Below are 19,965 nucleotides of genomic sequence, written 5' to 3' on the forward strand. Positions count from 1 at the left end.
TCTACTTCTCTGAAGTACAGGCTAACACAGAAGGCCTCTGGCTAACAACGTTCGCAGATGACTGCAAACTAGGAGCCACAGTCAAGTCCCCAAATGATGTGGACATCCTACAGAAGGGCCTGGCTAAGACAGATGCCTGGTGTCAGAGCCATGGCCTCAAGCTCAATGCCAAAAAGTGCAGTGTCATCCCCTTTGGTAAAAACTCTGTACCCATGAAATACCACATAGGCAGCAATCTACTTAACACCGAATGTGTGATAAGAGACCTTGGGACCCAGGTGGACAGTAGTCTCTCCTTTGATAGTCACATCGCCACAGTAGTCAGGAAGTCCTTGTACGTGGCACACCTCATCATAAAAAGGGTTCTCCTTCAGGAAAAAAGAGGTCATTGTTCCCCTCTACTCGACACTCATTAGACCCATTATAGAGTACAACGCCCCTTTTGGAATCTACCTCACAAGACATCTGCAGCAGCTGGAAAGGCCACAGAAGCACCTCACAGAGAGGATTACTGGCCTCAAACAAATGCTCTACACTGACCGCCTCAAAAAACTCCAGCTTTACTCCGCAGCATATCGCCTACTCTGAGGTGATCTCTGCCTAACATATAAAGCTATGTCAAACCCAGAGCTGTTGGACATGCTACACCTAAAGAAATCCCAATCCCTCCGCGCTACATGCTCTAGGGACCTAAACCTTGTCACCACAATTAACACGACATGCTGGAGGGATAGATTCCTGTCCCAGAGACTTCCCCTACTCTGGAAAAGGATTTCCATCTATGTCAAGCAAAGTTCTTCATTAGCACTCTTCAAGAAAAATCTTGATGAGTGGATGGGAAATAGGAAATACACCCCGGGGATCACTTCTGTGTCTCTGCTCGACAGTGGCACAGGAAAATAACTTTCTTGGGTGGTGTAAGCCAGGGAACCTTGTTGGCTAGGCTTACGTAGGCCCTTGGGCCGATAGCCTAGTACCTACATATGAACCTATGAATCTGTCAGCCAGTATATTGGCAATATCTGTTGGCTCAGTATAGGAGGTACCATTGTGCAGTAGCTCAGAGCAAATCTGGGTATTGCCGTGGAGATTCTTTATATAACTATAGAAAGCCTTGTGGTTCTCTTTACTATCTGCTGCAATTCTGTTTTCATAGCTAGCTTTAGAGGATTTGATGAGGGATCTCACCATTTTGTTGAGGCTGATAAGGGAGTTTTTCCAGTCTTGGGACATCACCTTAATCCGCATCAGTTTCCTCCTTCTGTTGTAGAGTTTGTTTATGGCAGGGGACCACCAGATTTGCTTCCGTTTTTTGGAGGAGAGTGTCTTGGTTCTATTGGGTATGGCGGGATCCATGCATTTGTGTACATGTTCGTACAGTGCATTGGTATATGATTTGGCGATCGTGGAACTATTCTCCATTTGCATGGGTGCCGTGAAGTTAGTCACCTCTGTTTTTAGGAGCCCAAAGTTAGCTTTGAAGAAGTCTTTCATGGTGGTTACCTTTGCGGGGTGGGGGGTGGTGGAGGGATGTGGATTTCCAAGGTGATTAGTTTGTGGTCGGATCTAACCAGGGAAGGGTTGACTACTGGTGTAGAGCAAAGGTCACCCATACTAGTAACGACCAGGTCAAGGATGTTGTTACCTCTAGTGGGGGTAAGAATGAACTGGTCCAGGTCATTGGGATTAATGAATTCCAGGAAATGTTGGGCAAGTGTATTAGTACATGAGTATTTTCCCAGTTGATAGAGGGGTAGTTGAAGTTGCCCAGTATGTGTGTTAGGTTGGACCCTAATATTCTCCAGGGTGCTTTGTGCTTAGGAAAGTGGAGTGTGAGTATTGGGACATGGGCTGTTTCTGCAGGGGGGCAAGCCTCCCTGCACTCCCCCCCCCCGTAAATTAAATATACCAACTCCAATATCGCACTACAGTGGGAAAAAATTAATTTCCTAACCCCACTGTATCAAGCCCCCCCTGAAGAAACATAGTAAAAAGTGTGTTTGGTAGTCTGCACCACCCCCCCCGTAAATTAAATATACCAACTCCAAGATCGCACTACAGTGGGAAAAAGTTAATTTCCTAACCCCACTGTATCAGGCCCCCCCCCTGCAGAAACGTAGTAAAAAGTGTGTTTGGTAGTTTGGTGTCATTATATGTGGAGGGGATACTGCGGTGGTGGTGCTGCGGTAGCGTTGTCGCCTCACAGTTAGACGTTGCCCGTTCGATTCTCAGTTAGAGCGTCTTCTGTGTAGCGACATGCTTGAATGGGCGTTCCTTCAATGAAGGTTGTGCGTTAGGCCCGGCAAGCCAGTACGTAAAAAATCTACTGCCAATCATTAGCGGACTGGAGTTCCACTGTGGCGACCCCTAACCGGGAAAATCCGAAAAACACAAACAAACAATATGTGGAGGGGATGTTATTTTCATGTGATTTGTACTTAGATGTTATGAAATTCAATGTCATGGGCTTTAGATGTTTTGAAGGGGACCCATATATAGATATATATATATACACACACACACACACACACACACATATATATATATATATATATATATATATATATATATATATATGTACACACTTATATATGGATCTAGTCAATAACACTGATAAAATACTAATAGTAACAACTAAAATCTGTAGCACATGACATTGACATAAATGTAAACTGCCCACATTAAACTAAACACAAAAGAAAGACTGTCTTTTTTATAGGTGAATATTAAGCAAACTGATTTGAAGAGCCATTCTAAACCTAGCTAATAACCTGAGGTCAGAATCAAACCTTGTACCTACAAGGTACAGACCTTAACAATTTCCCCGAGCACACCCATCAGTTTAAATAAAAAAAAAAAAAAAAACACCAAATACCATCTGGCATAATTTGTCTGAACATTAGTACTGTTTCGAAAAGGATTTTTCCAAAAGAAAGATGCAGGGGCAGAGTTAACACAAGTGAGTAAGGAAGGGGGGCTTCCTCATTACTCATGTATTTTAATCCGAACCCTATCCTTACCCCAACCTGAGTCCTGCACCTTAGCTTCCAAAAAAACTCTGTCCTTAACAGCAGCACTGCACTGGACAAAAGGACACACATCATATAAAACAAACGCACACTAAAGCTATTTATCCCATTACCTAGGTCTTACTTCTAACAGCAACAAACAAATACTCTCATGCAATCACACTTGGTTAAAGAACGTTCAGTAAAATGAACCTTTGGTAAAAATCCAGCACAGTTCATTTTGAGGATAAAACAAATGCCAAATAAACTGAACTGCATACATATACACACGCACATGCAGGTTCCATCCATTTTTTGAATCCTAATAATACTGAACCCGAGTGCTACTGGAATACAATACTGAAATTTCAAAATTTTGTAAACTGCCAGTAGCTGATTGTGGGAGTTTGCAGCATAAATTTCTTTACATTAGGTGACAGTTCTGGAAGAGTAAAATATCACAGGGGATGAAAGGTACTTAGTGTTGAAAGGTGATAATGATTTTGTTGTTTTAAAGTTTGAAAGTCTTTAGAATAATTGATTTTGCATTACACTGCATTTTCTGAGGTATGTGAAATTAGAAACTGATCTATTGGTCGTTATTTAGTGAGTCTTAGCCAATGAATGCCTATTTCATTCCTCGCCATTCAGATCTGTAATGCAAGTAATACCTCAGGGATTATCTAACTGCTTACTTCTTTGTTTTTCACACCAGAAACTTTCGCATGGTTACAAGTAGAATACCAAGCAAATTATGCAAACAGTGTTTCTTAGCAGCAAGTAAAACAGATAAGCTAGAGAGTGTTGGCTTACATTATGCCACATTTCACTAGTTCATCAGAATTTTCACCGCTTTCATCTCATTTGAACAGATTGCTGCAATATGGTTGCCAGAAGCTGCGATGACAACATCATGAAGGTGCAGTCATCATTGTTATCATGAAGAACCTAAATCCTACTTGTAACAGACATTAGATCAGTTTTTACATTAGTGGGTAAATAATAAGAAACATTCATAACGCTTCTGAAATATAGCCTGCAAGCTTTGTGGAATAACTTCACCCCACAATAATGATACACAGACTACAGTCATAAAAAGATGCAACAGCAAAAGATTAAATTTTGTGTCACAAAGACATGCAGTAAATGTCAAACACAGACTATGCAGATTTGTGAAGATGTAAAACAATGTTTCAGTAAAAGTGCATAAACCACTTCAGTTAGTTCTTTAAGAAGATTATCAATGACTACAACTGGGTGTATTTTTATTTTCTATGTGTGAGAAATATTAAAATACAGATGCAGACACAAACCAAACTACGGCTCCTCAAATATATATATATATATATATATATATATATATACATATACATATATATATATACATATACATATATATACATATATATTTTTTTTTACTTTTACACACACACACATGATCTAGACCTCAAAATATTGAAACTCAAAATGTTGAAAACTCAGAATATTGAAAACTTGTCACCCTCTTGCACCCCCAACACCATTTGCTAATTATATACACCATCTCTCAGAATGTATAATTCAGACCTCTCAGAGGCCACTTAGCACAAGAAATCTGGACAAAGCCTAAAATAATGGGGGGACAAAGGCTCAAAAATAGGGACAGGTTTTAAATATTGCCCATACAGACTTAGAAAGTTGCTAGACCAACAACATGTCTTTGCATGCATTTTCTGAAGGTAATGAAGTCTGAAACTCAAACGTATGACATTATTTATTTCACTCCTCAGCGATTTGCCAGAAAAACAGACATTTTATGAGGAATAGGCCAAAAATATGAGGCAAAAATTTGGACAGTTGAGAGGTATGAAATAGTGGGAAAAGGAAAATTCTCATTATCAACATTTTGAGTTTGCAACATTTTAAGTTTCAGTATTTTGAGTTTTCAATCAAAGGAATGGAGAGCACACACACACAGATATAGTTATAGATACATACACACTTTTTAAACATTTTACTCTATTTTAATTAATGGCAGTTCTATGCAGAGAGAATTTTTATGCAGCTTCATTTATTGTAGCAATGCATCAGGTCTCACTTCAACACAGGGAGGACTCAAGAGGTAAAACATCAACAATTTGTTAAATCAAGCTTAAAATGCTCATAATGATGACGATTGCAGTTTAAAACAAATGAATTTGGCATCTTTCAGTAAAAGTAGACTTTTTTAAGGAAAACTTAATCAAGCGAGGGAGAAAACATGCAGGGAAATCAACTCCCCTGCAGTGTTCAGGAAAATTTACCTTTAATGCAGAGAAATCAAAGATCTCACAAATGACAAAATAACTGATTCTGCAAAGGATGAAACACTCAATGCATTCCACGTGTTCCTGCAACATTGCTTACAGATCCTCTGGAGGTGCATCACTACAGGACGTACAACTTTCACAAGTTAAAAATGTAGTTAGTTAACCAGCTGTATAGATAAAAACAGGTTAACATGTATGATTTTAGATGATTAATGATGCTTTAAATTATTACCAACTGTTCTTTGTTAAACAATGGGATGAAAAATTAAACATGCTACATGTTTGTAAACTTATGCAAAAAAACAAAAGGAAAACATAGTAGGAACCACTTCCCTACAATGAAATCAGTGAAGCATGATATCATTCCTGCTGCACAGATTCCAGTGAAATGCAGTACTGAAGTGCCCAGGTACTCCTACTATAACCATCTCTCAGATGCAATTTTGTGGCATGCAACACTATTCACATTACTTAGTACACTGTTCACATACCACTGCACGAGAAAGACACAAAGCAAGCAGCACAAAGCAAGATTTACAAAGACTTTTGGAAGCAGAGGTATAAGACTAAGGGACCAGAAGCAGAGGAACTGTAAAGAGATGGGAGTCATGGGACTGGCCTCCTCCATGTAATATTAGCCAAACAGCATGAGGGTAGGAGTGGAGGAAGACTCTCAGAATCACTGGAGTCCCAGTGCCATGCCATACTCATTATTGTAGGATATGCACCTGCCCACCTTGTGCTATGTTCCCTTCTCAGTCTCTCTATGCATTGGGAGTAATGGCAGAACAGTGCGCAGGAATGTTCACTTGCATTCCTCAGTACTGCACAAACTTCTACAGTCCAAATCTGTGTTAGCACAGTACTCTTATTTCAGCAGCTCACAACTGTCACCAGTCTGACTTTTATGAATCCCTCAATCACATAAGCACATTAAAACAACAAGCATACCTCGATTCATATGGCAGAATTTTTCTTCATAAATCCCAAAACATGGTTCAGTTGGAACTAGTGACTGACGGTCAGAAGAACCAAGGGTATATGGCAAAGGTTTATTTTTCCCTCACTTCAGGGTCCCAGCTGATGACTAGTAGCAGAAATGGGCAAGATAGTATCCCAACAGCACTGTCATGTGCATGACCTGCTGGTAGTCTTTAAGAAGTGGTGTCTAAATGGGCTTTTCTGAGGCTGAGATTTCCTTGTCTGAAGGTAAAGTAATAAGCAGTGATGTTACTCTTTCAACCAGAGCATTCCAAAAACATGGTAATGGGCATAACATAATGACATCTGGTAAGTAGAGATGCCTGTTATTGGGTTTTAGGTGGGTATAATTCCCAGTCACATCAAAGTAAAGACACGTAATGATGTTGCATCACAATGTATTCCAGCAACAGGAACAGAGCAGTTGAGTTTTTAACAATATGGTGATAGGAACTGTATTATCCTTTGTCTAGCTGTGCCTTTATAAAGTATGTTTTTTTCTTATGGTGCATTCTCTGTCTCAAGGCAATTTAATATACAGTAATGTTACAGTGTGTTCAAATGTTCATTTCTCTAATTGTCAGTACAAAACTCTATATCCTACAAATACAAAACATACCCACTTGCTGCTAGATATTAATGGACATGGGGCTATAAACTCATTTTCCACCTAAATGGAGAGATAATTTATTGAAATGTGACTACTTTAACTTACCAAATTCAGTACTGCTAAATATTACAACACTGATCTAATAATACCGAACTTACAAAAGGTGATCATAAATGCAACACAACAGTGCACAATTAGAATCAATGTTTTTACAGAGGGAAAGCTACCTTGTACCCCCTATTCCCCAATCTGGTAGACAACTCTGAATTGCACAATTTGAAAAAAACAGAAATATAATTATTTAATTTTCATTATAGTAAAGTTCTTCGTATATTGGTCAAACATAAAAATGGCTACTATAGACCATGTTGTTCATAGTGATCTGTCACATGCAAGTGCCGGTAATCCAACAGAAAATGAATGCCTGAATGCAATGTTAGGAATGGTGAACATAAAAATATTCATTTGCTAGCTAGAACTGAAAAGCAAACTTTGTAACCACATTTTATCTTTTTTTGCTCTCCTGATGGTTAACTCTACTGGCTTAGAGGAATCACACTACCAGACTTCATGGGCAATATTTGTAGCATACTATTCAGCCCTCAGAAGGACTGTTTCTCAATGACACGATTCTTGCTTCCTACTTTTAGTCTGTTGATTCAGACTAATTATACAATAGCTCATTACATTTCAAAAATGTGCACACTGATTGGTAAGCCCAACCAGTGTGCCCACTGTAAATTCAGCATACATCAACAGAAAAAAAGTCCAACTGCTGAAGAACGAATGAACGTTCTTATATTAGTATAAGATAGTTCATACATCTCAAATGTCCAGATTTTTACAGAATGCCCAGATATTTGCTTCATATTTTGTCTATTCCTCATAAAATTTGTGGTTTTTCAATAAATCACTGTGGAGTGAAGTCACTAAATAATAACTCGCGTTTCAGTTTTAGATTTCATATCATTCAGACAATGCACAATAAAACAACTTCTTACTCTAGCAGCTTTCTAAGTTTATACGAGCAACATTTACAACTGGTACCTTTTCTGCAGCTTCTTCCCCCATTATGTAATACTTTGTCCACATTTCTGGACCTAACAGGTCGAAAGGTATGCAGCAAATACAAGAAAGATCAGGCACGTTCTGCAGAACTAAAGAAAAATACCTGATCTTCCTTGTGTTTCTGCCCCGTCTCTCTCATGCCTCTAAACTATAACAATTTTACAGTCAAAAAAAAAAAACACAACAGAAAGCAACAGACTTTCTCCATTGCTTGTTTTCAACAGCACTGATGTACTGTGTAAGCGTGTGAATTTAAGTCCTATACTCATGTGCAGTACATCAACAAATGTGGAAGAATGAGGAAACAAAGCAGAGAAACATTACAGCGCCATTATACAAAGGCATTACTTAAGGAAGGCAAGCAATTACTTGTGGGTGTGGGTATATGAGGATTTACCCACAGTTGGCTTTAACAACTCGGGCTTCGCATTAATGATCAAACCATGAAAACAGTGGGTAAATCCTTAGTACACCTACACCTACTCTTTGGTTACTGGTTACGTATATGCCAGTTTAGTAAGAAAGTAACAGAGATCATCAGGGGATTTATCACAGTTACCAGCGCAAACAGCATTAGCAGACAGGCAAGAAGGATGTGCTCTAGTGCCATTGAAAGTATGCACAAGTGAAAGAGATATCTTAATGGGGCATGGGACAGAAGAACAAAAGGAAAAAAATCCCTATGGTACCATGTTCTTACCACTTGCTTCACCTATACCACATACTTAAATACCTCTCAGATGGAGCAGACTCACTGAACAGCATAAAATTGGAGTCTCAAACTCTGGCATATGTGTGGCAGCTTCAGTGGAATAAACAGTAAAGTAAGACCTGGGTAATACTAAATTAAAGGAGATTAACCATTAACCATAAATCATCATGGTACAAACACCGACAGATACAAACAGTACATTTGTACTTTGCATGGCACAGCTCTAACCCATTGCTACAATGGTGTATTCTACAGCCATGGGTATAACTAACGTCTGATGATATGTGGTTCGTGCACCTTAGAAATATGCAAGGCATAATACAGCAACACAGAATGAAAAAACAAACAACTATAACAGACTGACTCATCTTTCATAATAGCACTTTAATCTGTTTAACTCATTTTATGATAAATCTAGTGACTTCTTGGTTTTTCAGAAAAGAAAGAATCACCATATTTAAAACAAATGCATTACTGAACAGAGCTGTGTATGTCAGAGGAGAATTAAAGGCTTACTTCACAGGAACTGAAGTTTCAACATCTGGAAGCATAACGGTCAGAGTGCCATCTGGGTCAGATTTTCGAATCAGACTTGGTTTGGTGCTCAGTACTAAAGGTGCTGTTGAGGCTGCTACAGTCTCTTGCAATCCACCCAAGCTGTTAGCCCGATTGGTCAGTACAAATTTATAGTGAGTATTTGGTTCCAAGTTTGTGATTAACTTCTTGGTGGTACGTCCTCCAACATCAATACTTTTCCCATTATACTGTATCTAAATATAGAAAGAAAAATAAAATGAAGGGCTGAGAATCTATACCAGACGTTTCTCTGTCTCTCTCTGCATATCACTGAAATTTACCTTACAATTAGAGAGTAATATGCATTTTTGTTGCTCCACTTGCAGCATGCATACTTGGTTGTAGAGAACTAAATACCACCTAGGCTACTGCTACTCTTTATAAGCTACTGAATATCTATGACTTCAGAAGGTACAGCAGTAAGTTTGTACTTAGCAACTAAATGTTGGACTAGTACATTTATGGAGGTTAAAATTTTCACTTAAGTACTAACAGATACTCTCTACACAAATCAGAGACTAAATAAAACAAATACTTGTCATACTGTTTTTCTGCATCCTGCATATCCTGTCTACAATACACCTGGTTAATCTAACCCTCAGTACTTGCTTGCCATGGCAGTCCTATAAAACTTCAGGTCCCTAAAATGCCTGGTACTGCATTCTTCTCTGTATTTTACAACAGAGTGGAGGGTGCTTAAAATGTGAAGGACATGCAGAAGCTGATGGGAAGATGAAGAAATCCTTATGGCCTTTCTGACTCAAGTGTATCTACTTGAGAAACTGCTTTGTGCATCAGTGCTTTCTGGAATAACCATTTTCCCTGCCCTAGAGACCACCACTTTTATCACTTCAACATCCCAGACAACATGCACAACACAATCTCACAAAGTAAAATGTATTTTCTTTGATGTCTGTGTGAAACAATAAAAGTAGTTTTATATGCATGAATACTCCTTTTGTGAAGTTTATCCTGCTTCAGCACTTTCTGTTAAATCTCATGTGTTAGCATGTGACAGTGAATGAACAATCAATAATGTGACTAAAGTCTTGCTGATCCTACCTTCAAAGGTTCTATAATAACTTGTAAAGATCACAGACAATCCACTTGATCCATATTTAGAAAATCTTTTAAATCTCTGTGGATCTAAGTATTCAATTTTATATCGTTACAATAGCTAACCCATGCGTTTCTCATAAAGAATCCTAATGACTACTGTGATGTACACAAAATACTAGTTCACTTTCGGGGAAACATACTGTTCATCAGTGGTAAGCTGATTGACACTTATAATGTTGTCACAAAGATTGCCAGATTCCTACAATGGCAGTTAAAATTAATGACGACTGAGAATGTGAATATTGCATTTTCATCACTTTCTACAGCTTCTATGAATTTGTGTGATCTTGGGAGTTGATGTATATAGATACACAACATAAATACAAACACATATGCATAATTTGAGGGAGTGCGGCTTGGCACCACATCAGGGGCTGACGACTACAAAAGAAAAAAAAATGTTTTTGTTTTAACCTTGTGAGTGTCGTGTTTTTTTGACTAGCAAACGCCCCAGGTTTAGATGTTTTGGGGCTAAATAACTTGAGTGTTGATAAAATGAGATGTGATTATTCAAAGGAAATGCTTCAAATTCATTAATTCTGCACATATTAATTTTCATAACCAACAGAAAAACTCCATGTAATGTTTTTAAATAGCAGCTCTAGCAGAAATACAGTGATCAGAAAGTACAGCGCAATAGAAGATGGATTTCTATGCCTAAAACTTGGTTTTATACAAATTCAAGTTGCTGATGTTGGCAAAAAGGGGGCAAGGGGAACTCCCAACTCTGGGTGTTCAGAAAATCAAATTTTGTACACATTATATTACAATTTAACCACTTTACAAACTGGTTTCCAAATCAGCGGATGGAATATCCACACTGTGCCTAACAGCAATGCTGATAGCTACTTTTAAACATGTTCCCAGTTAAGAATGCACCTCCAGCTTAGAACTCTCTGGAAACTTTATCAGCTGATGAAATGCTCAAGGAAAAGCACTCAAGAAAATCCTAGAAAACAAACAAAAAAAAAATGGAAGAAACACTGACGGACTGCTGTCTCAACAATACAGTAAAAATCTCTTTAAAAACACCTTGTCTTAGCCCTTTTCATACCTTATTTCATTTATCATCCAAAACTGGGCACCACTTCAAATTTAACAACACATTAGAACATTAATATAACACTGTCTGATCATTGATACAAGAATGAAAAGCCATGTTCTGGGAGTTTACATCATTTAACTGTACATAAGATCTCTAAAACTGAAATAGCTTTAAAGCAGCTGAATTGTCTATAGCTCCTACATGACTGGATGGGTTCTGTTTTCAGATGTGTACCTACACTTCATTGCAACAAGTCAAATAAGGGCAGCACACCATCTTTCTAATGTGGGAAACAGTTATGTGTAACAAAACAGAAGATTACTGAAATGGGCTCCAGCAGCAGGATGCACCTTAAGGACAAATGCTTATTGGTACTACCCGATTTGCCCACAGCAATTGTCCTGGTGGGACTGTCCACAGAATAAATTCCAGATTCCTGTTTAAATACACTAACTTTCTCTCAACTTGCAAACAAGCAGATGCAAACATGGAAGGTATTAAAATACCCCTGTACCCTCACTTTCCTCTTAGTCAGAGGCAAAAGATAACCTATAAAGAAGAAGCAAAGCATAAGACAGCATCCCACTGTGAAAGTTTTCTTATTATACCATTATTTAAACAGCAACACTCAACTTCAGACAAGTGGGTTATGCAAACCATTCCCAGAGGTTATGCAAACGAATTTTGTCAAAATCTCACCCCAGGAGACAGACAGGCAGACACTCAAGTGCGCGTGCGCGCGCGCACACACACACAAACACACACACACACACACACACACACACACACACACACACACACACACACACACACACACACACACACACACACCCTTGGAGAAAAAATGTTACGTCAAGCCTGTACTTGCATTCTTTGCAGCTCCAAAATAGGGCCAATAAATGACAGCATTGCATCTATGCAATATGGAAAAGTGTGTTTTAGCAAAGAAGCTAATTCTTGAATTAACCACAATTATGAATGATAACTTGGGATACCAAGGGCACTTATCTTCATCGCAATTCATCCTTTCCACAGGAAATTTCTGAAGCACAAGGCTGTTTGATTTGACTTCCAGTACAAGATTCTGTTCTCTAAACTGTAAACAGACAGTCTCACAAAGAGTACATATCCCTACCATCTGAGGACTACATTACGACACCAAAATGGCTAAACACCAAACGCCATTTCAGCGACACAAAGACTGAACTACAAGTTACGTGAATGGCATTAGCTCCAAAAATATGGAACAAAGCCTCAACTTATTCACAATAAATTATCAGAATACTGCAAGTAAATGCAAATGAGTTAATGTGGCATGTACATTTCATCCTGAATGAGAATGTCTTTCTTGCCTTCATTGCTATCTCAGACTCTAAAAGCAGATGCTTCAGACTAAGCTAGGAGAGATCATATAATGTATTTAATGATTTATTTTATGCTGTTAGTATGACACCAGAAAAGTGTCTTTAGTTAGGAAAGCATTTCAGACCAATTTTTGACCAGGTGTCTTGCACACAAATATAGACAACAAGACATGACCTGTAGCACACAATAGCAAGGGAGAATGCAGGTTTCCCTTCTGTGCAGAAAAGCAGTAAATGATTGGGAATGGGATTTGAACCACCAGACAAACAGAATATTTTGACAGACAGCTTTGGTATGTACTTGCACAGGGTAACGTGTAACAAACGGAAGTCATTTTTTGGGGTTTTTTTTTAACAAAAAACATCTCTCTGGGAAATTCCTCAAGTGGATCTGTATGTAACACTAGACAATGATGAGGCTAAAAAGTTGCTGCCTTCACCCTCAACATGGCAGATGGATGCCTTCTACTTCCTTCCTTTAGACTCAAAGCTTATGCCTTTGCAGTCTTCTCTAAGATCCAGAAATAACTCCTCAAAGTCAAGAATATGCCCAGGTAATGATGCTCCAGACCCTTGCCTGGGACTGTGTAGTGTACCCCCTTACTGATACTCATACACAAAGCTTTCAAAAGCCACCACAATTTTTGGTCAGAAGATGAGCCAAAAAGTCTTCTCTCAATGGCACCTTTAAGTGGCAAGATGAAACCCCTGGTACTTTTGGCAGATTTCAGCACCATGCCCCTCCTTAAGAAAACAAAGGCAATGCCAGTGCACATATTGACTTGTAATCCGACAAGGAATGTGATCTGAATTGTGTAAACCCCAAAAAAGAACTAGCACGCTCAGAGGGCATGCTTTGTTATGTATCCAGCAAATATTATCAAAGGAATGGGCACTCAAATGTTCTTGAATGTGGGAACATCCGACATTTTTTATGAAATGGTGAACTGCTAGAAAAGAAGAACCCGACCATGGAGACAGCAATTAGGATTCTCAATGTAATATTAACTGATTTTAACTTTGCAAATGAAATGAAGGTCGGCAAATTAAATTATGTGCTATAGAAGATGATGAACTGAGGGAAAAAAAATTGAAATATTTTACAGCACAAAGCTTTAAACTAGAACCATACTGCGAAGATATTATTGGTAAGAACAGAAAATCTCATACAATGGAAAGTTAAGTTGAACTTGTAAACCCCATTAAGGAATGCATTGAAATTTCTGAAGCACACTCCCCATATGTATGAAAGGGAGAAGTGCTGCATACAAACATAATCAATACAGGTTAAATAGTCTAAAAGTATGAATTTGCATGACCTCTCTAATTTAAAAGGATTTTAGAAAAGTTTGCATAGTCTAGCAAAGAAGTGGGAGTACATCAGTAGAGTAAGAGTGGTTCCTGGCTTCCATGATAACATGAAAATAAGGCTTGCTTGAAGGTAGTGATGACATGGGAATCCATCACTGATGAACCAAAGAATGGCTCAAAGCAACAAAAGCAAAATCCCATCCACCACACAAGGCTTCCCTAAATGATTCATCATTCGCATGCGGTCATCAAGCAACTTGAAGAGATAGAAACTTTGACTATCAAAGAAATAAAGATTTTCCTGTTTTCCTATAAGCATCTCCCTGTCCTGACATTCCAATGATATCTGATAGCTCTGAAATCAGGGCAATGCCATGGGTTGCACAAGCATATGTTCACTGCATTTAATGAGTTAATGTGAATCTGAATTGGGCCCACATGCAGCTATGAGTGCACCAAAGGTGGCATATGAGGAGGAGAGGTTTCCGTCTAGCCTGCCACCTGTATCTAATAGAGATATCTCCAAAAGTCAGGCAATAGCCTGATTTCTTATGCCTGGGAAGTGGCACAGGCTCACCCTGAATCGGTTATTCTACTACAACACTGGAGATAAAGGTTTGGCCATGACTGCTCTCAGTATTCAAATAGGAGGACTTAGTGGGGACAGGCCTGTGCCAGTCAGACAGAAGAAAAGGCAGTACAAACACTATGGCAGGCAGCCACCAGGATGGGAGCTTGGGGTGTTCCCATTCCATGCTTCAAGTCCCTTGTGAAAATGAAAGAATGGAACAGGACTGCGCCCCCACAAATTAAGGACAATTTCCACCCTCAACAGGCCTAGAAGGCTGTGGAGAGTGTGGATTTACCTCTTGTGAGTACTTCTCCTACATGAGGAGTCTTTGGTATACCTATCGGGCACAAAGATAACCTCTTTCCTATCCCTCCTTTTGAATTATTCAGTACTGAAAAATAATTTGAAGGGCATGAGAACAAATTATTTTGCTAGTAATAAGGACCAACAGCTGAAATGTGTCAAAAGAAAAGAAAATTTTGCAGGACATGGTACAGGGGATGAGTGCACTTACACAAGCAATTTTAGACACTATACAATGCATTATTACATAAGCATATATCTATCCCCAAGAACACAAACTTCCAGAAAAAACCGCTAAATGCTGGCTGGCAAGAAGATAAACCAGTGACAGGACCAATTAAGAGGAAAGTACTCAGTATTAGAGCTTGAGTTTCTCACTCATGGAGCTAGCAGAGAACCTTTAAAAATCTACCTGAACAGTGCTTCCTTGGTCACTGTTGGTCCTTTCTTACCTGAGGCAAAAAAGATGAAGTCAGTATTTCTTAGCACATAAATACACTTTTATGGAAAAGCTGAGCTGGCTTCTGTACCCATTAAGACAAAAGGGGAATGAATATATGGGCTGATTTCAAGGCAACCAAAAAAATACTCTGGGGAAGAAATATACTTGATTTCTGAAGGACACTCGATCCTTGGGAAACACTAACTATGATTAAATAAAAGTGAATCAGATAGGGGTACCCTCAGTCACTAAAACACTCAGAACACTCCAAAGACCGAGGATTCAAACAACTCCAGTAGATGTACAGCCGCAAATCATCCTAAATGAATAAAAGACAGGCACTTCTGGTATTTAATGCCACTAGTTTATTATGCACGTTTTCATCAAAACACTTCATCAGAAATGAATACCGGAAGTAAAATCACACCTCTATTTATATCTACAATCAAACTGAATAATTAGTAAACTCAAAGCTATTACTAACGTAAGGAATATTTAAAGAGACAGAACAAAAATAAGCATATTGGACTCCATGCAAACACTGCACTGAAGTAAACTGTCATGTGTTCTCATTTAAAAACATGTATAAAACTGTAACCATAAACCTTATTATCCTAAATATTACTATCCAAAATGTATAATAATTTTATTAAAATTGTAAAAACAATTTTTTAAAAAACGTATATAAATATTGCACAATCTACACATTACAATCTTGCTGCCCTTAACTTCAGGACAGGTAAAAGGGAAACATTCTCATTTAATCCAAGTTCCCTGTAGGCTTTGAGGACAACCTGCCAATATAACTCACAGTACTCAATTTGTGCCTCCTACTGACCACCTCTCACATCACAGGGAATTTCTTCCAACACACACAAAGAAAAAACAGCCTAGTCACAAACCAGTGTGTGTTTATATAGGGCGTTAACATTTTGGTTACGAATGTCCCTAGTGTGCTCATATATTCGTCTCTTCAGCTTTCTCACTGTTTTATCACTATAAAAAGCGGGACAGGACCCACACTTAGCTATATATAGATATAGATTCACATGAGGAACGGCTGGTCGTAGCTATGCATTTGCTACATGCTTCTACAGTCACCACTTCACCTTGTGCTATCAGAGGATACTGGGGGTATCTACCACATTTGTATGTCCCTAATTTATAATGATTAGTCCTATTTGAAAAGCTTCTTTCTATCAAATTTTTAATATTCGGACCCTTTCTAAAAGTACAAATGAGAGAAGTATCCTTAACTCCTCTAAGGTCAGACAACTGGGAGAATCTACCCCATTCGCTATTCAAAATGTCTCTAATAACAATTGCATCCCCACTAAAATCCGTGGTAAAGAAGACTCATAATTCTTACTTACAGGTGCAACATCAGTACTTGGTCCAATGGACCCTTCTACCACCACGCTGCTGTCCATCCCTATTATTGGGCAAAATCTACTTTGCCGACCCTCTTTTACATCCTTAGCCAACTGTTCTATCAATCCGCTAGGATAACCCCTCTCAGTGAACATTTCTTTTAACTTCAATACCTCTAAGTCAAAGTCACTGTCCTCAGGGGTCATACAACTAGCTCTCACCAGCTGACCTTTCAATATACCTTTTTTCTGACTAAAAGGGTGGGCACTTTTAAAGTGGAGGAAAGCGTTAGAATATGTTTCTTTCCTGAAGATTTCTGATTTAAAGCCACTTGGTGTTTTCCCGACGGTGATATCCAAATAATTAAGGCATCTCTAGCACAATGATAGGTAAACTTCAAAAAACTAGTGCTCTTGGAAATATAATCCAAAAATTCCTTCAATCTATCCTCTGTATCCTTCCAAAAGATGACTATGTCATCCAAAGACCATCTGTAGATGAACCAACAATCTTTAAATGGGGACTCCAAAACATATTTTTGCTCCCAGTACATAAGGACAAGTTTAGCACATACCGGGGCGCATCTAGTGCCCATAGCAACCCCACTAATTTAATGGAAAAATTCCCCCTCGAAGAACAAAAAATTATTGTTAAGCACCAGATCCACCAACTCAACACATGTTCGAAATTCGTTGAAAGATAAATCACCACAATCATTAATTACCTCCTCAAACCAAACCAAACGAATATTGTGTGGAATACATCCACATAGATCAACTACATCTATGGTGACAAACAACAATTGTGGATGTAGGAATTCAGACTTAATACACCTTAACATGTCCCACGAGTCCCTTAAAACAAACTGCTCTCATTAGGGGATATGTTTCAACTTTACATCAAGGTATTTTGCTAAGGGGGCAGTAATGGATCCTTCAGCCACCACTATGGGCCTAAGTGGGGGATCATTTATATCCTTATGTACTTTGGGTATCCCAAATATAGAGGGAATCTGGGGTTTATCACTGGTTAAAAATTCAAGAGTACCTATATCAATCAAACCTTCAAGCATTAAGTCATTCAAAGCTAAATGGATCCGCTGATGGGCAATATTGATTTCATTCTTGGATGCCCTGGTATACCTTCCAGGTTCCCCAAGGATGTCTAACATTTTTGCATCGTAAATAGTGGTGTCCATGAAAACCATACCCCCCTCCCTTATCTGGTTTCATAACCCTTACATATTTACTGTGCTTAATATCATTGAATAGATTATACCCCTCAGTGGTAAGATTAGGTGAAAATCTGTTGTTCAGTATGGCTATGTTAAGTTCTTTCTCCACCATCAACTCAAAATGTTTCAACTGAAGGTGGGGGGAGGGTTAAAAAATACTTTTTCTCTTAAGACCTTCATGGACCAATCTATGTTCTGTTTCACCCATCATTATTTCAAAATGTTTTTTCCACAGAAACATTTTATGATCAATAATTACTCTACTAATGTCCGACTTCCGCTTGGGGACAAAATTGAATCCCTTATATAAATAAAATAATGAAAAACAAATCTCTTTAATGTCCAGGCTACTAGAATTAAATATGTTGTATCCCCTAAAGGTACATATAGGCTCCTCTTGAGTAAAAGACTGAAGGTATAAGGCTGGTGTTTCATTTAATACCTCCTGTTGCCTTTCCCACTGGTCCAACCTATATTGTTGCCCCTCCAGTAATAACTATTGGAATACTTGTTCTGGTGCCTCTCAGACCTCCTGAGTGTTGGGTATTCAACAGGGTCCTAGTAGTTTAAACTAGGCTCACCTTGAGACAATTCAGTTTCTTGTTCATCCCAGTAATCTCTAGGGCTAGTGTCCCCTTTGTTATTAAACTTCAATCTATTTGAAAGTGTCAGCAACCCCCCTAGGTTTAGGATAACTCTTTTTTTTCCTTGTACTCAATCAAATCCCTGTCAATTCTCCTCTTTTTTTCTCTCAAAAATGTGATTATATTTTTGGTCAACAGTGACCCTAATATCCATATACTGCTTCCGGTATTCATCTACTTTAAATAATAAATCTTCTGTAATTTTCCAACTGACAATTTCTATCTGCTTAAAAACATCTCTTAAAATCGACTCATTGTTCTTAATGATGACTTGCATTACCTCAAAACCAGCTCTATCAAAAATATGTAACAAATTTTGGTGAAAAATCGAACCATCAACAACATTGTTGGGAAATTTCCTAAGCTTAAGACCTTTAGGCAAAATTCCCAGTTTTAAACATTCATTAAGATAAATATTATCAAGATTTAATGAACGGTGTTTAAGCATAAGCATTTGCAAAAAATTAACATTGTCAGCATATGTTGCATTACTATACACAGTCAAATCTTCAGTGTTAACAGCTGCAAAGTTAAAGCATCTTTCAAGCCACACATTAAAGTCACTAGAATTCATCGTTAAGTCAACATTACAACAGTCATCTTGTAAAGTAGTTTGTTTAGAAGTCCCAGCTTGAAAGTTAACTTCACTGTGTTCATTCGCTCCAGCTAGAATTATAGGTGCTTCTTCAAACTCTAAATCACCATTGCCTGCCCCATTTTGCCTTACAGAACTCTCAAGGCAGTTCTTAGTAGCCTGTGTAGCACTAACGGCTGTTCACAAAGCTTCCAGATTACCAGGAAATTAATGCATGGATCCGCCCTTTGGCGGTGATTAACAGGAAGGAGTCAGCAGCTCAATAAGTTGAGACAAATGACTGATAAGAGTTTTTAGCTGTCTAGCTTCACTATTACTGGCTGCCATAACAACCAGGGCAGTCACAAGCCCCAAAAACAGTACCAAATAAACATGAATCTGATAGGGGTACCCTCAGTCACTAAAACACTCAGAACACTCCAAAGACAGAGGATTCAAACAACTCCAGTAGATGCACTGCTACAAATAATCCCAAATGAATAAAAGGCAGGCACTTCTGGTATTTAACGCCACTAGTTTATTATGTATGTTTTGGTCAAAACACTTCATCAGAAATGAACACCGGAACTAAAAAACACACCCCTATTTATATCTACAATCAAATTGAATAATTAGTAAACTCAAAGCTATTAACAACTTAAGGAGCATTTAAATAGGGGTGTGATTTTAGTTCCGGCGTTCATTTCTGATGAAGTGTTTTGACGAAAATGTACAAAATAAACT

The 19,965-nt window shown here is 38.4% G+C and overlaps 1 protein-coding gene across 32 annotated transcripts in view; it reads right to left on the reverse strand.

Moving 5' to 3' along the window:
* Positions 1–19,965, reverse strand: part of LOC122787386 (receptor-type tyrosine-protein phosphatase S-like) — a 3,272,784-nt gene that overhangs the window by 502,955 nt on the left and 2,749,864 nt on the right. For all 32 annotated transcript variants that reach the window (XM_044054059.1, XM_044054057.1, XM_044054056.1 and 29 more), the window contains one exon: positions 9,184–9,437. In XM_044054059.1, the coding sequence (XP_043909994.1) occupies positions 9,184–9,437 (254 nt within the window). The remainder of the gene's footprint in view (positions 1–9,183; positions 9,438–19,965) is intronic.

The sequence above is a fragment of the Protopterus annectens genome, chromosome 13.part0 (genome assembly GCF_019279795.1).
Source record: "Protopterus annectens isolate FY-2018-M chromosome 13.part0, PAN1.0, whole genome shotgun sequence".
NCBI lineage: Eukaryota > Metazoa > Chordata > Ceratodontiformes > Protopteridae > Protopterus > Protopterus annectens.